Here is a 21,052-nt window from a genome sequence, read left to right on the forward strand (position 1 = left end):
AAGAAACTTTTTTTTTAACATTAAGAACAACAATCTTATCCAAAAATTTCACATTTGCTAAACAGAACAGTGGTAGGCATGTATTTTCTTTACACCACATTTATTAAAGTATCAATGACCAGATCCTAAAAAGAGAAGGCACAGATCTGTCTCCTTCTGGTGATTTTCTGGTATCTAGTGAAAGAAATGTCACCAGCTCTGCAAACTCCCATCCTTTAGAAATGAAGCAAATCAATATGAAGGTGTGCAAGCAGGGACCATGAGATGAAATGTTATATTAGGGAATTTGGATTTTTTTTGTCACTTACAGGAATTTCAGGAGAGGAGTTAGGTTCCAAAAATGTCCCAAAACTCCATCTACATTCAGACCAGGTCAAGGATTCCCTGTTGGATACAACAGTTTTTGAAAACTCTATTTTAGGAATCCCAACATAATTCTATTCTCTGCAAACTGTTCTAGGAACTGGACTTAGATCTCATTGTTCTTACCCTGGGGTGTCTTGAGTTTTCAGGTCCTTCAAAAAAAATGCTGGTTGTTATAATTTGCTTTGGCAAATCTCCCTGGCGGGTACTGGTTCATTGTCAGCATCCATATCCTATTCCCTGCCCAGCTCCAACCCCGTCTTCTAAGGAGGCACTGATGAGGCTGAATTTACATCCCAGACTCTTTTCCTCTCTTTTTTCAGTAATCAAAAGGAGTTTTTTTTTTCTAGTCAAATTTTCTATAATTCCATTGATGATCAGTTCTAAACTGATAAAAGTAATTTGTGCTAGGAGGTTAATGAGGGGAGCAATGGATTAATTTGTTACCTCTCCAAATGAAGAAGAAATTGAATTTTAAAAGAGGTCCTGGTATTGAGTTGGAAGGTGCTACCAGTTTTCAGGGACATATTTAATGTGTAGTGTGTTTTGGGGTGTCCCAGTTGCTGGGGAACGTTGCTTAAGGGATTAATGGGGGTGACTCTAGATCTTGCAACAGGATGATAAAGGGAAATTTTGAATGTGGTAGCATTAATATTATAGAGGCACTTGCTTGCTCGATTATGCTGTCTCTATTTGAATTGGTCCTTTGGTCGTGGAACTTACTATGGACCGACATTTTCCTTCATGAAGGGTATTAGGATATAGATTTCCATAAGATACATTAATGTAAGGGTTTAGAAGGAGGTAGGATCTCACCCTTTGTAGGTAGCCCAACTGAAAAGAGAGAGGCAAGATGGATAGTGTTGTCAGGGGAAAAAATACAGGACACATCCAGTTAAACTTGAACTTTAAATAAACAATGAAAAAGTTTTCAGTATGTCTCACGGAATGTTTTGGAAATTCTTATACTAAAATATATTGTTTAACTGAAATTTGAGTTTCACTGGATGCTCTGTGTTTTATCTAGAAAGCCTAAATATGGAATAGAAATAATTGAGGATAGAAAAAGAAGAGAAAATAAGATTGATTAATATTCCACACCCAGAGCCCAGGCTTAAGAAAGATGACAACATTTTTGCTTTGAGCATGACAACTCATGCAGATCCTTGAATTAGTCATGCATTTTCTATTGCTAGACTACACGTAGGCAGATAGCAAAGGTTTAAAAGGATATTGTATGCCTGTGTTTTGAGAAGGGAACCATGTTGGAACCACCTAATGTTGATGGGTCTTAGCGACTCTCACAGAGCCTAGGCAGCTCATCTTAAGTGAGAAGATCCAATCTTTAAAAAAAAGGAATGGTTTGAAGAAACCATTTTCCATGGAAAATTTATCCTCAAAAGCAGAGTGGTTCCATGTTTGGAAGAACAGCTTTTGAAGTGCACTGGTTCTGTTGCTGATGGAAACAAACATGAATCTATGTTTTTGCATGATAATGAAGTTCATAAATGATTGACATTGGAAACTTTGGAGAAGCTTCAGGTGTTCCAGAAGCTTAACTGTTTGCTTGGGGGAACTCAGATAATTTCTAAAGCACAGTCCTTGTATGATTAAAAAAAAAAAAAAGGACATTTTAAACAAAAACATAATTTTTCTTTAAATTTTAATCCCAAATTACAACAACAAAAAATGGCAATGAATTAAGGCTGGTCATAACGTGCCCTTTTTCTTTAGGATAAGTTTGATTTTTTATAAGATACGATATATTAACACACAAACCACATACAAGCACATACTTTTGACTCATACACATATACATTTAGAACTAATACCTATGAATAGTATCACAAATGAAATAAAAACCGCACAATTTTCAACAGACTCAATCAATACATTTTACAAATCCTACAGAACATTTTATTGATGTCGGGAGAACAAACAATTTAGAGCATTATTTAAAACTGTATGTAACACAGGAGCCGCCAAGAAGTTATGGCAAATATAGCATTTACACCAGTGTGTCACTGAAATCTAGTTGAAAAGACTAAAGTGCTGTGAAATCAAATACTTTTAAAAACCTTGCTTAGCATATCCTGAGGGACACCTTGCATTATTTTCTGTTAGCAATTCAAAACTCAAGCACTCTACCCATGGAGCTCTCATTTGGATGAGTCACCAAAGGTCAGGAGACTGTGTCATTGGATCTGTAAAATTATAGAACTGGAAACTCACAAGAACATGCATTTCCTGAGACTTCCAACTTCCCAGTCTGGACTGCTAACAGAGGAGAACCTGAACAGGTAACTGGCTAAAACATGTCAGGACCTCAAAGAACTGAAAACAGCTTTAAGTAAAGATGAGGGTTTGTTTGTAATTTATATTCAAGTCCGTCTTCAATTCTCCATCTTGAAGTACAATCGACAATGTATTTAGACTATTACTGAGAGGCATTTCTTATTTATGATGGTCTCATTTTTCACTGGTTTTCTAGTGATTTCCTTCTCCTTTTAAATATTTAAATATCTGAATTATGTTTATGTCCATTAATGTAGTAAATATCGATTTTGAGAGTTAAAATGGCAAGAGAATCAAGTTGAGTGATTAGAGAGTGCAGTTTTAACTTGAATAATGTGTGTGTGAGATGTGCATCTCGTGTGTGTGTGTGTCTGTCTGTCTGCATGTGTATACACATATAGGCACATACATGCCAAACACTTCATGCTCTAGTACATTCACTGTTAGGTGGCGCTCCACGAAAAGTGAGTTTTCCCAGTATGGCTGAAAGTGAATATTGAGGTCATCAGATAGAATATCCTAAGGCTTTTAAAAGATGCTTCCTCATTCTCTGCACTCATATGATTGTGTAGTAATAAGGGAGACATACATGATAACGGCAGGAACGTTCACCATTTTGGTCCTTCAAAATTACAGACAGGAAAGCAAGCCAAAAAAAAAAAAAAAAAAAAAGATTTTCTTCGCATATTTTCCCTCATCCCACCCGCTCTTTTGATTTCCTGCTGCAGATTGGGTAAAAGTTCGATTTTGTTTCTGTTTTTTGCCTTGCAGGACTTGTGACATAAAGTCTCAAGAAAAAGCAAAAAAAAAAAAAAAAATGCACCAAGATGTATCTCCTACTATCTATCTTGGGGCCTTTTGTAGCCCTTGTGCTCCTAGCTCTCTAGAAAGACAATGCCCTGCTGAGGCAAAGGAGCATAGGCTGAGGGTAAGCTCTGATCGCATAATACTAGTCCTCACCCCCACTTTTTATTTAAGGCCCACAGCCTGCTCCTTAAGTGTGCTCCAGGGCAGGGCCAATGGACAGGAAACAGCCAAAGCTGCCTTCTCTCCATTCCGCTTTCCAAGGACTCCCTCCTGGTGACTCTCCCTCTAGCTGGAGGACCCATAATTCGCTTCTACCTGTTCCCTTGTTTAGAAATTAAGGCAAGTCCATTTACTCTTGGTGCCTGCTACATAGGGACTGTATGTCCATGTGGAAACCATAGCATTGACTTGAAAGTACCTTTTGTCAAACAAGGTTTCTGTGTGCATATCATTAAGAGCAATAAAAAGCTTTCTCCAGTTAAAAACTGCACAGTTCGTCTAAAGCTTCAGCATGTTTGTTTTTTCCAGCACCCAAATGACAAATATGACAAAGCTAACTCCAAGCAAACATTGTAAGAAAGCATCTAAGTTCAAGAAAATACAACATAGTTACCTCTATATTTTATTCATTCTTCATTAATAGGTTGAGAATTTTTTTTTTCTGTTATATATATAAGTTAAATCCTTGTGTCATTGCAAGTGTGCTTGGCTAAAGAACCTCCTGAGGGATGAAAAATGAATTGTCAGAGAGAAAATCTGCTCAGAAAGCAAATTTACAGGATGAACATTTCACAAATCCATAGTCTTTTAAAGATGATTCATATTCAATTGCACATTAAGAGCAGGTGAAAAGCTAAAAAGACAATAAATTGCAGGAGGAGGGAAAGTGGGAAGAAAACTATATTTGTGAATAATTAAGTCCCAAGCTAGGATATTTCTACAAAAATATTTGAATATGGTCAGCTGCTCTCTTTTCAAAGCTCTTATCCCTCTTTTCATACCTTGTTAAGGGTTTCAGTCTCAAAATTAAATTATTTAATATTATCCATGTTTTTGCTTGAACAGCCCTGTGGTTGTGTCTGCGCATGTTTGTGTGTGTGTGTGTGTGTGTGCTTTCGCAGCTGTCCACCGGCAGGAGTGGGTGGACACTGTGTACTGTGGGAAGTGAGACATAGACCCACAACTGGAATGTGGAACTGTTCCGTGTATGCGCATACTATGCTGAGGTCTACTGAGGTCTACTGAGCGGACCTATACACTCTGTAGAAGTACTCTCTTCCGTGTGATCAATTTCTCTTGCTACCCTGCAGCTGCTAATAAACACTATTTTTGGACAAAGAGTATTTACAATCTCATAACCAGCTCTTGATTATTCATAATCTGGACATAATCAACCCCCTTGTCTAGGTCTAAGAGATTAAACCATATGTCCTGGGTTTAAATTAGTTAAAAACTGAGGGCATGCTTTTATTTCGCCATAGCCCTACTTTGCATGGACCGCATTTTCCCAGGGAACTACTGATGTGCAATTATTTATAAACATGAAGATAAAATAATTCATAATTATAAGAATTTCAGCAATTTATAGATTTTGGGAAGTGCCTCACAATATTCCTGGGAGGCACATAGTCGAGGGTTATTGTGCTCTTTTAAAGTTATCTTAGAGCTGTCAGATATCACAAAGACATCATGAGAAAGCGAGGCTCAAAGTCCTGTTATCATTTTCCTTCCCTGTAGACCAAGACTATCCAATTTTGGGACACTGGGAGGTTCTTTAAAACTTTTGCTTCTGCCCCAGTCTCAATCCTGGGGTAGGACAGAACCCAGCAATGATGCGTCAGTGTTAATTTTCAGTGCAGCTGCCCAGATCACGTGTATTTAAGAATCTCCTAAAGACATTTCATGGATCTTTCAGAATTTATGGACATAGTTTCAAAAATTACTCTAGTTCTTTCTGCCATCTCTCCTCTTTCCTCAACTTCAAGTAAAAATCTGAATCAAAACTTCTCAAAATATGTTCTTCAAAATCTGGGAATTAGAATTACATGTCTGGAGATCCCAATTTCATAGGAAAGCGTGCACAATCTTTTATTTATTTCTTCTTTCTTTTCTACCTTTTTTTTTTAAATCAAGAGAATTGTTAGAGGAGATTTTTGTAAGAGTTCTTTTCAGAGTTTCCTGATTTTAACATATTTGTCATAATTTTTCATTTATTGAGCATTTGCAGGGCGATATTATTTAAAGGATTCCTGAATTAAAATGGCATCCTTCTCTCCCCCCCCATCTTTCACTACAGAGTTGGCACTAATTATTTTTTCAAAAAATTTTTACACTATATTTATAGCTGCCTTAAATAGAAATACTGTGAAACACTGTTATTTTCATATAACACAAAAATTACTGATTATGTCCTCCAATATTACTGATGCAGGGAAACTGACTTGATGCATATTTTCTATGGCCAAAAGTTAGCAATGATCGACCAATTGCAGATGACTACAGGATATTATATTATACCTAGTTTCACAAAAACAAATTTCAGTACAACAATGTAACACACATTACGTTGGGCATTCAATTGTTTTGAGTCCCATACGGCATCTGATTAAAAAGAGCGAGCGAGAGAGGGAGTGGAAAGGTTCAGTTAGAGGAATCAGTGTAGGAGCCCTAGGCTGAAATCAGAAATGCAATCAAGTAAACACTCATGAGTTATACGTTGCAAAGGCTAATTCTGAAAAGCAAAATTCACAGGTCTTTTTTTATCCCTTACACTAGAAGCAGATTTTGCTCATCAAATGGGAAATGTAATATTTATAGTAATGCAGTATGATAATAATCACTGAAGAAATGGTTTCCCCCTTTTCCCACCCACTACCAGCCTAATCCCCTCAGAGACCCAGTGGAATAGGAAGATCAGAGTGTTTATAGATAATATGCCTAATACAATGAGTCTTCTCTATCTTACTCGTGGGTGCTCCAAACCGTACTATCAAGTGTTGGCTTCTCCCTCATCGAAGACATAGTTGAGCTTTATGACGGTGCTGATGAAATCACCAAGTTCTACAAAATCAGCAGTGACAATATTGATGCCACTCTCTCCTGGCTTCTGAGTGCGGACCCACTGCATCATGGCAGGAAGAGCTCTGAGAAAGGAAAGAAAAAGAGAAGTCACAGAAGGCAAGATACTACTTTTCAAGCTTAAGTTACCCAGGTTTTCCTTTGGTTTTCTAACACATCAAAATAATTGCCCCAATTCTAGACACAGAATAGGGAAGAAAGCCAAATGGACAATGGTAAATATTTAACCTCTGAAGGTTAAGGGACTCTGCAGGAGAAACATTCACCATAGTAACCCATATTGGACTTTTCATCTTTGGAGATCTCAGATGTGTGAGAGTTTACAGTCCAGCTTTTCCACGAAGAAAATGACACTCTTGCATTCACATTCTAGTTTAGCATGCTGTGACTACCAACCCTGCAAAGCTTTGTGGTGGTAAGATCAGAGATGAATACATGTAATTAACCAACATTTATTACAAGCTGGCTATTTTCAGGAAATATGCTAGGTACTGTAAATAGACAAAACAGCAAAACCCCCTGCAGCCAAAGAGTGCATGATTTGGTGGTGGGCAAGTGGATAAAGAAAAAAATTTTAACATAATACAATCAGGACAGAGAGGGACAAATAGTAAGTATTAATCATAAATAAATGATATCATTTGCTAAGAGGGAATAAGTGTTATAAAAATGAAGACAGGGGCACCTGGGTGGCTCAGTGGGTTAAGCCTCTGCCTTTGGCTCAGGTCATGATCCCAGGGTCCTGGGATCGAGCCCCACATCAGGCTCTCTGCTCAGCAGGGAGCCTGCTTCCCCTCTCTGTCTGCTTCTCTGCCTACTTGTGATCTCCCTCTGTCAAATAAATAAATAAAATCTTTAAAAAAATAAAATAAAAATGAGGACAAAATGGGTTAGGAGTGTGCAGGTAGAGAGGGGTGGTATAGATTACAACTTAAAATGGGGTGAGTTAGTAGGCCTCATTGATAAGGGGACATTTGCTCAAAAGTTAAAGGAGACAAGGGAGTGAGTCATGTGAATATCTAGGGAAAGCATTTCAGTTACCACCATGGCCCTTAGGGGGTAGCATGCCTACTTGGAAAAAGGAAGGGGAGAGTAGCAAAAGATGAACCAAGAGGGCAGATCCTGCAGGGCACTGTAGACCATTTTAAGGGCTTTGAGGGTTACTCTGAGTGAAAAAGGGAGGCTTTGGAAGATTTTGTGGGAAAGAATAGTACAAGCTGATCTTCATAATAAAAGAGGACTCATTACAAGGGAGCTTATGTGGCTCAGTCAGTTAACCATCCAACTCTTGGTTTCAGCTCAAGTCGTCATCTCGTGGTTGTGAGATCAAGCTCTGTGTTGGACTCTGAGCTGAGTGTGAAGCCTTCTTGAGATTCTCTGTCTCCCTATCCCTTTGCCCCTCCTGTGTGTGCTCACTCTCTCTCTCTAAGATAACTAAATAAATCTTAAAAAAAAAAAAAAAAAAAAGGATGACTCATGACCATGAAAGCATAAAGGAGAGTCACTGAGTTTGGCCTGAGCTGTGAGAGAAAACTTTCCAGAAGCCTGCTCGTGAAGGTTAAAGACCAGGAAGAGTAGCCAAGTCAAGGTGCGAAGGGGTGATGGAGGATGAGGCAGTGCATTTTATGTGTAGGAAATGACATTTCTTCACTATTGACAGTATGATGTATACCTATGAGCAGGGCATGTGGTCAGGGAGGCACAGGTGATGTTATTACCACTGTGCAGTGTCCTCTGAAGCATGCGGAAGTGACATCTACTCTGACTCCAAGTGTCAGGGAGGTTTTACATGGGAAATGGATAAACAAGCAGCCCTGAGAGCTGACAGTGAGACAACAAAGAAAGTGTGAGGAAATCGATGTAGACTCTGAAGGCTTGGGTAAGATGGGGAAGGAAGGAGAGAGCGGAGAATGGAGAGAGAATGAGGTGGTGGGTAGGAGTCTCAGAGTAGTTCTGTCATAAAATTTAAGGAAGTCTTAAGTTGGAGAGATAAGAGATAAGAACCAGAGGAAAGAGGGCTTTCAAAATGTAGAACCGTCAGCAGTTAACTAGGGAAATCCTATGGTTAGATTCACAGCTTGGAGAGAGTGGCTTGGCTTCAGTGTGAGCCGATGAATGGGAGAGAACTGTAGTAGGGGCAGGAGTAATGGTTAGGGACCTGTCAAAGCCATCCAGACCAGAGACAGTGGTGGCTTATGTTGCACCAGCAGCAACAGAGATACTTGAAGACTTGAAGAGATAAAATGATGTTTGGTTAGTGTGTGTGGGATGGAGATGGAGAGGGAGAAAGGGGCTCTGGATGAAAGTGTGGACTCTAGCAGTGTTCTGGCAGGTGGACATCATTCACTAGTCTTGGAAAGACAGGAGGGAAGGCTCTCCAGTGATGTGCTAAGTTTGGTCTGAGATATTGAGGTGACTTTGGGACACATGAATTGACATCTCCATTGGCAGATAAGTACAGGTCTGATATTCAGGACACAAAGCTGTCAAGAGTCATCACATAGCATAGTTAGAGCTAGAAGAGTGGATAAGATTACCTGATTTTATAGAAGTAAAAGAGAAAACATGAAGATCAGCAGCATGTAAGTGTTGGGTGGGAAACCTGATTCAAGAAAAGAAAAAGAGAAGTAGGCACAGAAGTAGAAGGAAAATTAGGAGCATGTAATTATCATGAGAATCAGCACAAAAAGGAAGACATGCCCTTTTTGATTTGTGAAGGTAAAGTGTGTGATGTCCTACATGTGCCTTTCTTCAGATCTCAGAGAGCAAATCTAGTCAAAGCAAACTCAAGCCATCCAGGCAAAACTGGCTCAGCTGTCTTGGGCTACATTAATCTGGTGGGTCATCCCTTATAAAATTCTGATCCACATTTTTCAGCATATACATTTTCCCATTAGGCACAGATAGAGGACGATCCAATTGCTTCTTCTTTTTTTTTTTTTTTAAGATTTTATTTATTTATTTGACAGACAGAGATCACAAGTAGGCAGAGAGAGAGAGAGGAGGAGGCAGGCTTCCCGCTGAACGGAGAGCCCGATGCGGGGCTCGATCCCAGGACCCTGGGATCATGACCTGAGCCAAAGGCAGAGGTTTTAACCCACTGAGCCACCCAGGCACCCCGATCCAATTGCTTCTAAAAGAGTATAACATGGATCTAAAAGTCCCAATGCCTTCAGAGAGTAGACTGGCAGGTGGAGAGATTGGGTCTTCACGGCAACAGTTTCAGAAGATAATTCTACCTTACAATGAAAAATCTGGATTCCTGAGCACAGACATGAGTGTGTTCAGTTTCATCAGAAAGACAGATGCAGTGGCAATGTGTGTGCAGCCACTCAGATTTTTCTTCTTGACTTGCCAGAGCAGATATCTCTTTGTTGTGAATTCAGTATCACCTTGGCATTTTAGAAAAGGCAGACCCTCTATGGACAAAGCATCAGAATTGGGCATTTCCTAGGAAGGACGGGTGGGAGGTTAGGAGATCGCATGGATAGGATGACACTGAGGCCAGTGTTGACTCTGCATTGACCTTAACTGAGCAGCGGGTTCACCAGATTCCTTGAGGTACTAGGTCACAGGAGGCTCCAAGAGCAAACAATTCCCAACTTAGAACCATGACCACCTCAGAAACGGCTTCTCTGATGCCATCTACTGCTCTAAGATTAAAAGTCCTGGGCCTGAATTTAGAGCAACTAATTATCAACCCCATAGGGTGATGTTAGGAGAACATTAAGAGTGCTCTGTTCCATTTCCCTGTAAAATAGATAGCTCTGAGGATCGACAAGACACCATTTTGGAATGGCCTGTGGGTCTCAGGTGAAAAATGATTTTTACATTTAAAATGCCATTTCTCTGAGTCATGGGAATATTTCTGTTTTTCTTTTCAGATATATTTTCCTCAAGTCAGTATGATACCAAAGACAGAGCAAGCAATAATGCCAGGTTGAATCTTGAATACTCAGATGGTCTTAAGTAGAATTAAGTTGAACAAAAAGAGTCAATATCCGGGATTAAAACTAGCTGATAGTACTGAAGTTGTAATAATTTTTCAGAGTACCATTTCTTAACCCATTTTCATTACTTCCCCCTCAATGGAGCCTTTAAAAATATTTTTTCTGCTCTCCCTCCTGCTTCATGGTACACCACAGATAGACTGTGTTTCTGCTGATATACTGTTTATATAACTGCATTTTATACATAAGAAGAGGTAGTTTTTTAATTTGCCCTCCCAAGAACCAAGCTTTGGCACTTGGGATGCCATATTGATATTGACAACTTTATAGCTAATTGGCACGTTTTGATTATATTTAGTCTTGAATAATTGAAAACCTTACTCTTGTGGTAATAAAATACTGTCTTGATGTAACAATTTCCATGGTATAAGCCAGTTAAGTTTTAGCTTTTTAAATCATTAATTCATTCATTCATTCAACAAAGATGTATTGCACACCTGGGGAGGATGGTGTTATATTTGCTGCTCCCTAGAGCCATCCTGGAGTTCAAACCATCTTCTTCTCTCTTGGAGAAATGTTGCCATAGCCTTACCCACACACTCCTTTTTGTGCTTTGTCTACACTCCAGTCAAGACAATTGCTTTTTCATCTGAGTTCTTTATTCCTCTACAAACACAACCACAAAGTTTTCTCTCCCCTTTAAGATACACCCAGATCTTCAGCAGTGTAGATGAATCTGTCCCTACCTCCCTCTCACCATCTACCACACAGATCCCTCTCCGGCCTCATTTGTTACTACTTCCCACATGCTAATTTGTTCTCCAGCAATACTGAGAGACTTGTATTTTGTCCTAACCACATGCTGTGGTTTCATGCCTCAGTATTTTTTCAGGCCTTCTCTTTCTACGAAATACCATTCCTTCTTCAGTACCTTTCTTGGTCTGACTAATTTCTACTTTCCCTCCAAGGTTTGGCTCAGCCATTATCTCGATCCCTTCCATCCAAGTCTGGGTGAAGAATCCTTTCTTTTCCTTATGCTTTATACTCCTGAAGCATAGTTCTGTGACTGTGAATTGCACACAGCATTGACTGGACCCATCTCCTTGCCTATTTCTGTCAGTGCCTGCACATTTTTCCAAGAACAAAAATCATATTACAGTCACCGATATATCCCCTGAACTTACCACGATCCCTGAAACCCAAAAGGAAAACAACATATTATATTTGTTGAATCTAAATGTTGAACTAGAAATCTTGGTCTCAGATATCACAAAGTCTATCAAGCAGAATGGCTGTGAACCAACTGTAATAATATAATATGGTACAATGTTCATGGGGATAGGCATCTATGGGAGCATGTGAGATGAAATAATTTATGTCACTTAGGAGAAGTTTAGGAGGAATTTAGGGAATACATCACAAAACAGGTGACATCTGAACTTGGCCATGACTTATGACATAAAGAAGGAAGGCATTTAAGAAAAGGGAACAGTATATGCAAAAGCGTAGGGGCTGTCCAGTAGATCTCCAGAATTTACTTCTCTTGCATGACTGAAACTTTGTACCATTTAATTCTAACTCTTGCCATCCCTCTTCCTTCTCCCCAGCTCCTAACAACCACTATTCTACCCTCTGCTTCTATGAGTTTGACTATTTTCATTTCCATATGTAAGTGAGACAATCCATTATTTGTCTTTCCCTGTCTGGCTTATTTCACTTAGTATAATGTCCTCCTCTGTACAGTATACTAAGATTTGCTAAGAGAGTAGGTCCTATTTTAGGTGGTCTTTCCTACACACACAAAAGTGATAACAATAACAAAGGGAGCAGAAGCAAACTTTGGGAGGTAATGGATATGTTTGTGGCCTTGATGGTGATGTTTTCATGGGTATATATTTATCCCTAAACTCATCGATTTGTACACATAAATATGCACAGCTTTTTATATGTCATTCAGACCTAAATAAAGTGGTTTAGGAAGAAGCATATGGGCATGAAAGATGATTAGATTAAGAAAGACAAGGTGACCAGAGAGAAGGGGCCATGGAGGTGTGGGGATGTTAGGGAGACACCTATATTGCTTACCTGCAAGGAAGGAACAGGAAGGTGTTTGGCCAAATTGTAAAGAACCTCCTTTGACAGCCTGTGGAGTCTCAGCTTCACTCTGTATGCACTTAAATGTTTGTTATTAATTTTGTCCAGTTAAAGAAGAGTTCTTTGATTTTTCCCATGCAGGAAAGAATCTATTAATTTCATACAAAGTCTACCAACTAATGACACTGAATCTTGTATTCTTGTCACATACAAAGAAAGAACCCATTGTCTCCCTTTGAAAGTTCTTAGATTGTTCTCAGACTGTTATGAGATCCTAACATTCATTCATTCATTCATTCATTCATATTACTTCCACCATTCAGCCAATAAGTTGCTGGTAGAAATTTGAGTAACACTCACTAATATTTTGAAGGAAATATTTCATAGTGAAGTTCTATTTTCTGAAGAGATTCTTAAATTACCTTTGAATCGGCATATTAATATTTTAGTATTTATTTATGGTACAGAAAGATAGGACTATACAAACACTGCAAGGTTGTCTTATAAATGCCACACTTTTTCTTAACCTCTCTTTTTCAACAGATGCTATATTTATAGTGTAGATGTAGTCTGTTTACTCACAAGAACACCCTGACAACCAGGAGAATCACTTCAAGATAAACAAAATTTTATTTAAAAAAAATTTTTTTTAAAGATTTTATTTACTTATTTGACAGACAGACATCACAAGTAGGCAGAGAGACAGGCAGAGAGAGAGAGAGAGAGGAGAAAGCAGGCTCCCCGCTGAGCAGATAGCCCGACGTGGGGCTCAATCCCAAGACCATGAGACCATGACCTGAGCAGAAGGCAGAGGCTTTAACCCACTGAGCCACCCAGGCACCCCAAGATAAACAAAAATTTAAATAAAATCATAGCACTAGTGTCAAATCTGGAGCCAAGCTGTTTCTACTCAAGTCTCAGCACCAGTATTTATTGTAAGCAAGTTAGTTAACAATCTAAGCCTCAGTTTCACCACCTAGAAAATGGGCACAATAACAAGGATTGTAAAGTAGTGTGTGTAAAGTGCTGAGTGTCCAGCTCTCTCTAAGTGGTACTGTATTGAGCATCCTTTGAGTGATTGCCTGCTCCGGTCTTCAGAGTCTCTTAAGAAGGAAGGTAGCAGGAAATCCTGAGAGCAACACCAAGCCTGTGAGATGTCTTTCTAAGTTTCACAAATCTAGTCAAAGACAGAAAGAATGAGGGCAAGACTGGTGATGAGGCTCTTAGGGAGATGTTCTTGGAAGGGCTTTGTTTCCAGGCACACAGTCGTGGCAAACATCTGATATGCTTCTCCCATCAGAGCTGCTAGATAAATGAAGGCGGTGGAAGAACAGGTGCTTCACAACCAGAGCCCGGTACCTGAAGCCTCAAAGCCCTTCTCTGGACTGTGGCGCTCTCTTCAGGAAAGGCATCTTCAAACAGATTGCAGGCTTCTTAGGAGAGAAACAGGCACATCTGCAGGAATCAGAAAACCTCCCGCCAAGAACAATGAGAGAGGAAAGACAGAGGAGCCAGAGGTCTTCTGATGTGCTGGCTTTGAGAACTGGTTTTGAAAAGATTTAAAGGAAAAGACTTAGGAGTTGAAAGCACTGAGTTCAGTAACCCTCAGTGTGCTGACCTTGACTTACCGATTCATGTCTGTCTCTGACTTAGGAGGCTGCCATCACTTCTCTGTGCTCTTAGCACAAAGGTAAAAATCCTTCACTGGCCTTAGGGGCCTTGAACAACGGCCCCCTGTGGCTCCTCCAGTTCTATCTCTTGTCACTCTTCTCCTCACTGAATTCTAGCCACATCCTCAGTCTTGCTCACCTCGACCAGCCTCTTTGCTCAGGGAATTTGTAAATGTCTTTTGCTTGTTATTTGGCCAGAATGTCTTATCTTTTATGCCCCTTCACTGGCCAAGCACTCATCATTCAGGTGATAGTTTAAATGTCACTGTTTCAAAACACTAGTGAGAATTGTCATTATATTTATATGGGTGGTCAATATCCGTGTCCCCAGCTGGACTGCAATCACTTTGAGGACAAGGACTGTCTGTTTTCCTACTGCTGTATTCCCAGTGCTTAACACAGTACCTGGCATAGACTAAGTATCCAATAAATATTTACTGAGAAAATAAACAGATTTTAATGAAAAACATTTTTTAAAGATTTATTTATTTGAGGGGGAGAGACAGAATGTGTGGAGGGGCAGAGGAAGAGGGGGAAGGAGAGAAGCGACTCCCCACTGAGCGTGGAGCCTGCCTGAGGGCTCCACCTACAATCCATGAGGTCATGACCCGAGCCAAAATCAGGAGTCAGATGTTCAGCCTCAACTGACTGAGCCACCCACATGCCTCCGCATTACTTTTAGAATAGAGATGTACACAGTAATGTAATTCGTGAAAAGACTGCCCAGTTTTTCTCACTGTGGCTACTGCCCAAGAATTTAGTTTGTGAATTCACTCCTTTTGTTAAATGAAAGTGGTGTCTTTTTTTTTTCTTAATTGACTTGACCAGTCAATTTGCAAAATGGCTTTCCCTGCCTTATACCTAGGGAGTCAGGAGAGTCTGTGTAATAATAATGACCATTATCTTCATAAGAATAAAGTTTACCAGGGGAGCCTGGGTGGCTCAGTGGGTTAAAGCCTCTGCCTTCGGCTCAGGTCATGATCTCAGGGTCCTGGGATCGAGCCCCACATTGGGCTCTCTGCTCAGCAGGAAGCCTGCTTCCCTTCCTCTCTCTGCCTGCCTCTCTGCCTACTTGTGATCTCTGTCTGTCAAATAAATAAACTCTTAAAAAAAAAAAAAAGAATAAAGTTTACCAGAATTAAACTTAATCAGATTTCTTTATTCACTCTCAATTTTGTATTTGTTTTAATTATTAATTGTAATTATCTATCATTTAATTAGATTTAAATTTATTAGGGATCCATGTTAAAGTTATATTCAAGTTTGTATATGGAAACATAATACTTTCACCACAAATGTATTTTATGTATGCTACTTCTTTAACCTCTCCGAACCATGTTTTTTTGCAGTTATGAATGAATGATAATAAAACACTTCCATCTTTCAATGAATTTAATTGAATGTATTTCATTTAAACAATGACATGTTGCTTTCACTGAATGAAATAGAATCTCCAAATTCAGTTTGTTAATTTTTACACAACTCTCTGACGCCCTTGGGGATAAAGATTACAAATGAAAATGTCAGAGCCTTGTTACTGCCTGTCCCAGACTCAGCCGCTCCTGGGAAATGGATATTTGTCGATCAGCAAAGTTTAAAATTATGATCACATGTCCTTCTCTCCCTGAGTGCCCAAGTCATCCAGGACCAACCAATTAAAAGCAAGTCTGACATATTTTAATATGTGATTTCCTGTCACTCTGGTCTTTTCCAAAGCTTAGAGAGTTCACTTGAAAAATGCAAGGAAGAGAAAGACAAAAGACAAAGAAGCCCTTGCCCCAAAAAGCTGGCATTTCATTCACCAGAGTATTAGGGGATAAAAGGCAGGGCCCTGGCATCTGTAGGTTTAAACCCTGGAAGGGGCTTCCAAATATCCTCAGGCAGACAGACGGGCTATCTCATAACTCATAACTTCTGAAAACACAAGGCTTATCATTTTTTGGCAAACCTGTTTCTGTTCAGGAGGCAGCATATCTGATTTACGTGTGATGAAAATAGCTCATTTTTGAAAAAATCCTTTTCCCCTAAAATTGAGTACAGAGAAAGAATGAAGTCATATGAATTATCTGTGAAACTCCCTCACAAACAACTCAAGAGATTTTAGAGAGCCTAACTTTTCCTAAATAGGACACTAAAGCCTTCCCACATCTTCCTATGAGCTGCACTATATACCTTCAGAACGAAATTACTGCAACTGTTGGGTGTAAAACAGAAAATAATTAAAGGCACGACTACACACATAGCTGGTCTGAATTTTTCCCTCTCCGGCAGTGAAAGGAAGAATTTCCTCTCTCTTTGCTTTTCCCAGATCCTCTGCTTAAACCCCATTTGTAGCTTGATAAAGTCATATGTTCAACAAATATTTATAAAGCACATCTCACAAGCTGTATCTTGTTCTGTGTGCTGAGGGCACAGTCGGGCTCAGAACCAGACACAGCCCTTGCTCTCTTGGTCCATGCAGTCTAGGAAGGGAAAAAGATTTAAAAATACATGAATGAGCAAGCAAGTAACAAGAAAACACACAAACTTCAAAGAGAAACTTTACCTCTGGTCCCAATGATAATAATGTGTTTTATTTATAATTTTGTATGAACTGTGCAAACCCTCTGCGTCCCCATTTTCCCTAATTAGGAATAATAGCACTCGGAGGTAGACACACCCCCATACAAAGTGATGATACAGACAAGGGTGCTATTCAAATGCAAGGTCTGGGGTTGTTTCTAAACGACTTGGCACAGCCACGAAGGCAGACACGTTCTGGGAGCCGCAGAAGAAGGACACGAGAGGCCCTGGGTCGTCCGGGGAATCTTGCGCAGAAGACTGACCAACCTTCCTCATCACCCTCGCTTGCCGCTTTAAGTTTTCAAAGGGACACATTCCAAGTCCTCAGCAATACGCGAAAGCTATTTCCTCTCCTTCCCATGTCAGGCAGGTTGTTTAGTTTATTTTTGTGTTTGTTTAGCAAAGAGCAATGCAGTCAAATCAAAGCAAAGGACACCATTCCTTTCCTTTGATGCTGGCAACGGGAGCCGTTTTTATTGTGGTGTGGAAGAAATCCGTTAAAAATCCATTTTCAATTAAAATAAGATCATAGCCACTACAAGAAGAATGGTGTTTAGAGTTCCTAAAATGCACTGTGTCTGCAGGCTCATCATATGCTCCCAGCCAATGTTCCAGCAAAAAGCCACAACGCTGCCAGGAGCCCTCAAGGTGAGCAGGTCAGCCTCCCGCTGAGCAGGGACTCTCCTAACTGAGAATTTTCTAAGGGAATTGGAAACAAGAAAGAAAGCACTGCAAATTCTAAACACAAAGACGTTCCTTTTATTGAGATTGAGATGGCTAGGAGGCACACGACTGGTTTTCCCTTCAAGGGTAGAGTCTCGAGATGATGAACATTTCTGTGTGGGGTCAAGTGTTCTCACTTCGATCTGTTCTTACACACCTGTAGCCCCTCACTCAGAGCAATGTTCGGGGAATGTGGTACTCAGAGTTCAGCAGAAATTTGCTTTATTCAGGACAGTTTTTTATCTGCGGGCGTCTGCCCTGCCTTTCTGCTCTTTGGAAAGATTTCCGTTTGCTAAGAAAGAGCTGCAGTTGAACTTGCACTGAAAGTAAATTTGACATTTCTGGTTTTGCTTGGAACATACATCTCAAGGACTCTCCAGGTTGATCCCTCGGATTGATCAAGGATTCCCGACTTGGGGGGGTCCTGGACTGGCGATATCGAAGGCTATAATGTAAGCCTCGACAGAAATCAGTCACCCATGAACTGTGGTGGCACAAGATAACTGAGATGCCCCCTTTTCTTCACTGTTGGCAGGATCACTTTATGATTTCATTTTTAGTATTGAGTACCTATTGTTTATTGGAAGTTCTAGTGGAATTCTGTATGCATTTAATTTTAACAATGGGGAGATGAATTCTTACTTATTAAATATACATTTATTAAAGGAGATGGGCTCTGTGAGGGGAAAGTGTGGTAAAAGCTCCTTCAAGGTGAAATCCTGGGAACCACTGATCTCCATCACCTTCACAGATTCCCTCCTACCACCCATAGATGCTTACCGAGTACTTATCATGTGACAGTTGTAGGGACAGACACAGGGAGGGACCGGACGTGATCATTGTCTTAATTATAGAACTCATTCTGGAATTACCTGGACTGTTACAGATAGAAATTGCGTAATTGCCTTGAATAGTGGAAAAAAACGGAGATGTCCGTGAAGCTTCTTTTGGCCTCATGAAGTAGCTGCTGGCCTCTTCTTGACATACCCTCTGATTCCAATGGAAACATTCCATGGACTCTTATAAGTTCATGAGGCTAAATAAAAACTACTCTCTAAGGACTCATAAGTTAAGTGAGTATTTATCGGGTTTTAATGGACTGCCTACAATCGATATAGGGGGTAGGAAGAGCAAAAGCTTTAGATTCAGGCAGAGCTCTATTGGATTTACTGATCAAGTGTGACCTCAAGAAAGGTTAGGTAACCTCCCCGATGTGAAGTTTCTTCAGTGTCAGCGGAGGATCGTAATGGTACATGCCTCATAGTGGTTTTGCGGGAATAAGATGAAACAACAGGACACGGATAGGTGCTACAGCCTAGAAGTGAAGAGTGGAGACGTTGGAGCAGACTCTGAACTCACACCTGCACTCTCATTTGTACTTGTGTTACTTCAGACAAATCAATCTCTTCTAACTTTAGTTTCCTCGCTCATAAAACACAATTTTAAAAAGGAAACAAATGTGAAGATTAAATGGAATAACATGCACATCAAATTTTAACATAATACGTGAGAGATGATAATTCCTAACATGTTAGCTGCTACTCCATTTTTTTTTAAAGACTTTATTTATTTATTTGACAGAGATCACAAGTAGGCAGAGAGGCAGGCAGGGCGGGGGGAGCAGGGTCCCCACTGAGTGGAGAACCCGATGTGGGGCTCGACCCCAGGACCCTGGGATCATGACCTGAGCTGAAAGCAGAGGCTTTAACCCACTGAGCCACCCAGGCACCCCGCGGCTACTCCATTTTTAGTGTTAATGATTGAAGTGCCCAGTACATAACAGACAATGAATAAATGTTTGTTAGCTTAATTGTTTTTTCATTTTCCCTAGTTTTAGGCTACTTTAAGGCAAGGGACTGAAAAAATTATTCTGTGTATAAATGTATACTCTATGTATAAAAATTACTCTATATATAAATGTATGACTGCTGTGAAGAGTGCCAGATCAACCCCCCCTTCCAGATTGAGGGCACTCCTTCTCCCACTCAGCACTCTGAGTGTTGTTGGCTGTCAGCTCTCAGCTGAGTTTCTGTCCAAGAGCTGCCCTCAGGCAAAGAAAGCCACCTCGCTCAAGGTGACACACGCTCTCTGGGGATAACTTGAATCCAATGAGTAATCTTTGGGGAGGAGTATATAGAGGTACTTGCCTCAAAGTGGGACAATTCTGAATGTTCATCCCAGCTCCAGAGTTTCTATGGGCTTGGCTGAGGCCTTTGTTGAGAACAGCCTTGCTTCTCCCTCTGCCTAATCCTGTTTCTTTCACTCTTCTATAGACATGGATCCCAGGGGAGCCCCAGAACAAAATTTCTGCATACAAATTTCAGTATCTCGGAGTGTATTTCTTGGGAAATCCAACCTACAAGTCTCCAGCTTAGATGGCAAGAAATTCTGTGATCAGTAGACTTTCTCTTTCAACCCGAATAGGAATCAAGAGTGGCCTTTGGCAACCTTAATGAGATGGAGGTTAAAACTACATTTCTTTTTCCAAAATGCAAACAGCATAGGTCTTATGCTGGTTTGAGGGGATTTTTTTTTTTTTTTTGGCGGGGGGAGATAGGGTAGGAGGAGATCACCCCAGGAAAACTGCATTTATGCTTAGGGCCATGCAAGTACAGACTCACAGGGGTACCCCTACTTCCTCTGGCAAAGCAGAAAGGCCACCAAAATCGGACTACTTAGAAAGAGTTACCAAATAGTCTTACTTTAATCCAGAAGTTTCTTCTGGATACCATTATGCTATGAATAATATATCAGGCTCAGAAAATCTAAACCTGCTTCTAAAGAAAATGTTTGTCATGGTCACTGTAATAGAAGACTTTTCCGATCCAAATTGCTCAGCAGAAGCTGGGTGGGGCTATTTATTACATCATCACTGTCTTCTGTGTATAGCACTTTATGCAACTCCCCATCCCTGACACATTCTTTCAAAGATGAATGTGGTTAGAGCATCCAAATCAAATGTTCAATTTAAAAAAAAAGGCCAAATTCAGAAATTTCACTTTCCTTAGAGAAAATGCTAATGGGTAGAATGAACACACACAGAATTTAATTTGATCAGAATATCCCAGGTGCTAATGTGTTCATGTGTCTGTGGGTCCATGTAATCATGCATAATTATCAGAGGTGATTTCTTTGGCCTTTTCTCCTTAATCAGTGACAACTGCAGGTGCAAGACGAAGAGGAATAAGTCATCTGTTCTGCAAGGGGATAATATCCATTGTGCCATTAATTCTATAATTCCTTCCTGATAGTGGTCTTACAAAGCCAGAGTCTTTTTAAAAAAAAAATTTTATTTATTTATTTATTTGAGAGAAAGAGAGAGAACGTGAGTGCACAGGCAAGAGTTGGGTGGGGGGAGGGATAGAGGGAGAGAATCTTCAAACAGATTCCCTACAGCATGGGGAGCCCTAGAAGGAGCTTGACTTGAGCCAAAATCAAGAGTCAGAGGCTTAATCAACTGAGCCACATGGGCATCCCTTCGAGTATTTTAACAGCACCAAAAGAGTGTAA

General features: G+C 40.1%; 1 protein-coding gene across 1 annotated transcript in view; it reads right to left on the minus strand.

Moving 5' to 3' along the window:
* Positions 1–5,591: 5,591 nt before the first annotated feature.
* The window catches only part of PLCXD3 (phosphatidylinositol specific phospholipase C X domain containing 3), a 167,836-nt gene continuing 152,375 nt past the window's right edge, over positions 5,592–21,052 (minus strand). Inside the window, exon 3 of the mRNA XM_032851398.1 lies at positions 5,592–6,608. Coding sequence (XP_032707289.1) covers positions 6,455–6,608 — 154 coding nt within the window. The 3' untranslated portion in view covers positions 5,592–6,454. The remainder of the gene's footprint in view (positions 6,609–21,052) is intronic.

Source organism: Lontra canadensis, unplaced genomic scaffold, assembly GCF_010015895.1.
Source record: "Lontra canadensis isolate GAN:19392208 unplaced genomic scaffold, GSC_riverotter_1.0 scaffold5, whole genome shotgun sequence".
Taxonomy (NCBI): Eukaryota; Metazoa; Chordata; class Mammalia; order Carnivora; family Mustelidae; genus Lontra; species Lontra canadensis.